At 32.6% G+C, this 6,000-nt stretch overlaps 1 protein-coding gene and 1 long non-coding RNA gene across 2 annotated transcripts in view; both read right to left on the bottom strand.

Moving 5' to 3' along the window:
- Window positions 1-6,000, bottom strand: part of LOC108741629 — a 105,873-nt gene that overhangs the window by 53,765 nt on the left and 46,108 nt on the right. The window lies entirely within an intron of this gene.
- LOC112903986 (H/ACA ribonucleoprotein complex subunit 3-like) lies at window positions 552-1,106 on the bottom strand. The gene is made up of 3 exons (XM_025980945.1): window positions 956-1,106; window positions 861-903; window positions 552-743 (listed from the first exon to the last, which is right to left on the bottom strand). The coding sequence occupies exons 1-3, from the start codon at window positions 1,007-1,009 to the stop codon at window positions 646-648; spliced, it is 195 nt and encodes a 64-aa protein (XP_025836730.1). The 5' UTR covers window positions 1,010-1,106; the 3' UTR covers window positions 552-645.

The following is a 6,000-nucleotide window of genomic DNA, read 5'->3' as shown; positions in this document are numbered from 1 at the left end:
AAATTTATAGATAAATATGTTGTTATTTCTGTAAGTCTTTACGTTGAATATGATAATGGTGATTAAATACTTTGATACCACTATGTAATAAGAAGTCTCTGTCTAGGTCTGTAAATTAACTTTAGGGTCTTTTTGCAAGATTTCTAATTATTTTAGGGGATATACGTGAAATCAGAAATTACTGATAATAACAATTTGTAAATATAAAATATGTATAAAGTAATTATTATCGTAATTCTGGTATTAATTGTAATTATCACCCTCCACAAAACAATGTAACACCTTCATTAATTTTAGATTGTATACAACGAAATGGGACAATAGTAAGAAGGGCTATTTCATTAAACTCCTTATTAGGGGTGAAAAAATTGTAAATAAATTGATCTAATCTCTATATCAAGAAATCATGCAAAAGGTCACCTAATGTAATATTGCTGTGTGCAATTCTCAATTAAAAATTTGGTAAGCATGTAAATAAGGTTAGTGAAGGAAATTCAAAAGCTTTTTAAATGTTTCTTATTATAAATACAGTAATAAAACAAACTACTACATTCATATTCTTCTATTTTATTTGCAAATTGAAAACATTACAAAATAGAGTAAACATCATCATATTATTATTTACTGATAATCCTAGGTACATGTTTAATAAACTGGTTCAGGTTTCTGAGTGGGTAATAGACCAAATCTCTTTTTAATGATAATTCTTTCACGAGAATACTTGTCTTCTGGGGAAAATCGAGCTAAAAAGAAAATATTATAATGTATGTACCCCAGAAGAAAATGCAAGGTAAAGGGCAGATATTTCACCAATAAATCATTAATATTTTAATTATAAATACAATTAAAACGAGACTTACCAGGATGAGCTGAAAATGTAGGGTTCCCATGAGGATCCACCTTCTGAAAATAAACTCAAAACTTAAGTGTATTAACAAAAATGATAAGTACGTACCTTTAATGTGTATGATCGTTTTCCTTCTTCGTCCAAATAGTACATAAGATACATTTTTTCGCCTTTCTTTGAAGAGAAATTTACTGTCAAATTTGTAGGTTATTTTCAGATAACTTTAACAAAATAAATCACAATGGTACTGTTGTTGCCATCTAACAGCGAGAGACCGAATTGAAATCGTACTAATACAAGACACAAACCACTCAAGATGAGCAGTTCCACATATACAGGGTGATCAAATAACAAATAGCCATACATATAATACAATTAAATATAATAAGTTGAAAATACGGTTTTGAATTATAATGTACATAAGTTATTTAACACACACTTTAACATCTTTTAGAATGATATTTGTCTTTGTTTTTCTGAAAAATCAAAAACTAGTACAAGAATAAGCTTGTGAAGAGATATAGATGCCAATTGTAGGTGTTAATTTGATTTTGTACCATCTTACAATTCAAAGAAAACAAACGAAAATCACAAATTTGAAATTCGATAGAAATTTTTCATCTAATTATTGCAAGATCTATATCAACTGCAATCCAAATCTTTACCTACTTGAAAGTTGCGCATCTTTGAGCGCCTTTTCACTCGTTTGGTTCGATGTTAATAATAGCATGATAATTTGGCACAGGGTCGCAAGTTTCTACCACGGTACCTCTCATTTAATACATGTTGCCAAAGATAATCTTCCTGTAATATATCAATCAGGATGTTCAAGGATCAATATAACAAAACGCAAAATTAATAACGTTTGCACGTGTTGGTACATACTATTTCGGGTTATAATTTACTTTGCAGATATGTACTCATCATCATCATAAGTCGTCAGTTCTAAGACTGACTGGAATTTTCCCTAAGACTAGAACCATCCCACATCCTTAACTATTTGCGAACAGTAATCTAATCTAGGTCTACCTCTACCCCTCCTAACTCCCGTTTCTACCTCTAATATATATAAATAGTAACCCATCTCGCTCATTTCTTATTCACTTCCATAGAGTCCTCTGTTCTCCTATTTTTTCTAATATCTCTTCATTTCTAACCTTCTCTATCCACGGTATCCTCATCATTCGCCTATAACACCACATTTCGAACACTTCTAACCTTTTCTTTTCCGCCGCGCCCACTGTCCAAGTTTCGCACCCTTACAACGCCGTGCTGCTAACATATACCTTTAACAATCTTTTCCGAATTGGTAAATTAACTGTTCTCGCGAGCATAGAAGTGACTAATAATAATACTACTATATCACCTACAAATCTAAGCATACTAATCTTTTGCTTCTGTATATCTATCCGTACAGTTGTCCTATCTTTAATGATGTTGATCGGGTCTACCATGTTTAGATTAAAAAGTAGCGGTGACAGTGTGCATCCCTGTCTGATTTCCTTCCTAATATTTAGTTCTCTACGTTACAGCCCCAGCTCTATAACTGCCTGTTGCTCTTTATACAAACTAAGTGTCACCCTTCTATCTTTGTAACTCATCCCTACATTTTTAAGTATATTTAACATCGTAATATGTACTAGTTTTGAATAATTAATCCTAATTTATTATTGCTAATGGTAAATAAGGGAAATTGGAGTACCTATACATGATCCTTTTTTATGTGATGCTTTTACAGATATGCTGTTACACAGACTTATATTACAAATGAAATTAACCACAAAATTTTCACTTTTACCCCCCCCCCCTCCAATCTAACTATAACGGTAAGAAAGAAAAGTATTTATCGAAATCACGGGAATTCCGATAAAATAGAATTTCTTATATTCAGTTAAAAAATTCGAAACAAATAATTTTCATACATAAATTAACCTATCTCTAGTTTAACTTTATTAGCGAAATGTCATGCATTGATGGAAAAGTGACGAAGAAGGAGAAATTGAAAATACTTATGAAAACAGATTTCTTACGTATGTTTTTGTTATTTCTGTATGAAGGCGAAATCATAATTTTCTTGCACGATTGAATCAAAATTCGTTTAATCCTTTATAGATAGAACCTTAAGTTACATAAATTAATTATTTTGGTAACACAGTTTAAACATATAATACTTTTCAAAAAAACTTTTGACCGAAAACGCATATACGTCACATTTCGATATTATCCCACATGAATAATTTGTTTAATATTATTCGATTAGGGGAAGAACACATAACAGAACGAACAAGTTCATGCAAGTACTGCATAAATATATACAAACAAGTGCAACAAGTTCTATAGTAATCATTTTATGCGTTTAGTTTATTGTTTTTCCCTTCTGTACGTACGATTGATATGCATTTCATCGTTTGTTTTTTACCGCTTTTGGATAAGATCAAGACTTATTAATCATACAAAGCACCTTGAGAACAGCACATGTCGATTCATGAAAATGCAAATAAGTATAGATACAATTTCCAATTAACTATCAATTTAAAATAATATTTTCAATAGCAACAGTAGAACTGCTCAGTCTAAACAAAAAAGCATCAATCGAAATATTTTACACAATACAAATCTTCAACACTGTTCAGTTAAATTTAAGCGAAACTAAGTTTGGTTAATTATTACACATATTACAGTGATTTCGACTGATGTTAGAAAAGTAATAGCGACTTTTTTTGAGCTTTAGCAGCAAATATCAGTAGATTGCAACATACTGCCATAACTGTACATGTTTATATATGAAGCATTTTCGATGATTTATCCAGAGCGCTTATAGTGTGCTGATGGGACCAAAATAAGAACAATGTCTCAGCCACATCCCATATTTTCAATAAGTGTACTAACCACGAACTTAATGGGATTTTTTAAATCGTTGCTAAATGAGATGCAACATGTGTTTAGATATATAAATTATTAATGTCAACACAATTATACTGAAAGAATTTTTGCACTTAGTTTAGCTCTTACTGAGATTATCTCATTATAATTATTAGTACAGAAAAAGTGAAAATGTGCAAAATTGGCAACAAAGTCCATTTCTAAATTCAGCTATCTTTCCTCTCGAAGATAAACTACGCATACAAATATAAAGAGGCACGACGAATGTTGAAGATATGCAAACATTAATTGATCATTAGCGAATGATCTTCAGGTAGATAGCACCAGGACGCTTCGCGACGACATGCGTCACGGTTACCGATACGCATCATGAGTACCACATGCGGCATCGACGCCCGACGTCATCATCACCGTTCCGTCGCGTCCCGACGGCTGTTTCACTGATGTCTCATGAATTTTTCTTGTGTTATCGCACAAAAAATTAAGTTATCCAATAATACTCGCACCCTGTGCTTTGAAAAGATTGTTAAAAATGCATAATTTTGAAGAAAATCATTAGTAGTACCAAGCTACGATAATTAAGCGTATTAATATAAAAAAGAAAACATAAACTTATTGCATCTATTTTTTAATCTACAATACAGAGTGATATAAAATACAATTTTTATTTATTTTGGGGAGCAGGTTAGACCTTCTCGATTCAATTTTAAGGAAGTCTAAATACGTACAGCTATCTACTTTTTAAATAAAATGGAAATGGTACTGACAGATCAGTACTGTATGAAATTAATAAAAGTAAAACTAAAATACTGGTATGCAAGGGAAGAAAAAGTAGGGAAAGAGCGAATATAAAGATAGGATATGAAAAATTAGAAAAAGTGGCTGATTTTAGATATCTAGGAAGTCAAGACGGAAGGAGTAGTAGGAATATAAAACAGAGGATAGCGCAGAGTCGTGTCGCCTTTAATAAAAAGAAGTCACTTCTATGCTCGCGAACGGTTAATTTAGAAATTCGAAAAAGGTTGTTAAAGGTGTATGTTTGGAGCACGGCGTTGTACGGGTGCGAAACATGGACAGTGGGAGCGGCGGAAAAGAAAAGGTTAGAAGCGTTCGAAATGTGGTGTTATAGGCGGATGATGAGGATAACGTGGGTAGAAAAGGTTAGAAATGAAGAGGTATTAAAAAGAATAGGAGAACAGAGGACTCTATGGAAGTCAATAAAAAATAGGCGAGATAGGTTGGTAGGACACCTTCTCAGGCATGAAGGTCTAGTCAAAGACATATTAGAGGCAGAAACAGGAGTAAGGAGGGGTAGAGGTAGACGTAGGTTAGATTACTATTCGCAAATAGTTAAGGATGTGGGTTGTTCTAGTTTTAGGGAAATGCGAAGTTTAGCTCAGGATAGGAAAAAGTGGAGGTACCTACGTGTCCAACCAGTCTTAGGACTGACGACCTTATGCTGATGATGAAAAATTCTTTTGGTTCATATGAATTTTAATTGCAATTCACTTATTTAATACTAAGTAGATATTGCATTAAGATGAAAATTTCTACCATCACGACAATTTAATTAAATTATAATTCACTTATTTTTCTAACAACAATTTTAGGATTATAACGTCTCCACTTTGTACAGCTCATGGAGCTTTACTTATGTGCTTGAAGTTTGATACATAAACTGTAGGAATAGCATCGGGGAAAAGCAAGAACATGAGAGTTCTAAAATTGTGCTCTAGCGTTCAATTAAGGAACGGAAGGTACGAAAAACATTGCATCTCCGAGTAAAGGGTGCAATTAGGCATAAATGGCATAATTAGTTGACTCATTTCCAGCGCTTAGTTAACAGTTACCAAAATTTCTATACAAGTAGTATGCAACACAAAATCGCACATACATTTTTGTTCTTGTATTAATTATTTAAACTTTAAAAGAAATAAAAACCGATATTTTAAGTTAACAACTCTGAAATATTTCAAATGTTAGATAAGGACCTTGCTAAGGTATCTTTGTCCAATTTCAATTGTATTTGATTCCATCAGCACGCCAGAGGCAATCTCGAAAAATCACTTTGACAAAATTACTCATATCTGCGTCTCTATTAGGAATATCGGAATTTTTCTTGAAGGATTGTGTTTATCATTTTTATTAGTTTTTCAGTTTCAAATGGGCTGTGGGGTCCCATCATATCGCAGAGCCCATAGCTAAAGCTCAGCGGATATTGCTACTGAAAGCTTGTGGCTCAGCCCATCATTGAAATTTTGATTCACCGA

Source organism: Agrilus planipennis, unplaced genomic scaffold, assembly GCF_000699045.2.
Source record: "Agrilus planipennis isolate EAB-ADULT unplaced genomic scaffold, Apla_2.0 scaffold2, whole genome shotgun sequence".
Taxonomy (NCBI): Eukaryota; Metazoa; Arthropoda; class Insecta; order Coleoptera; family Buprestidae; genus Agrilus; species Agrilus planipennis.
This window is presented reverse-complemented; position numbering and strand designations above follow the sequence as displayed.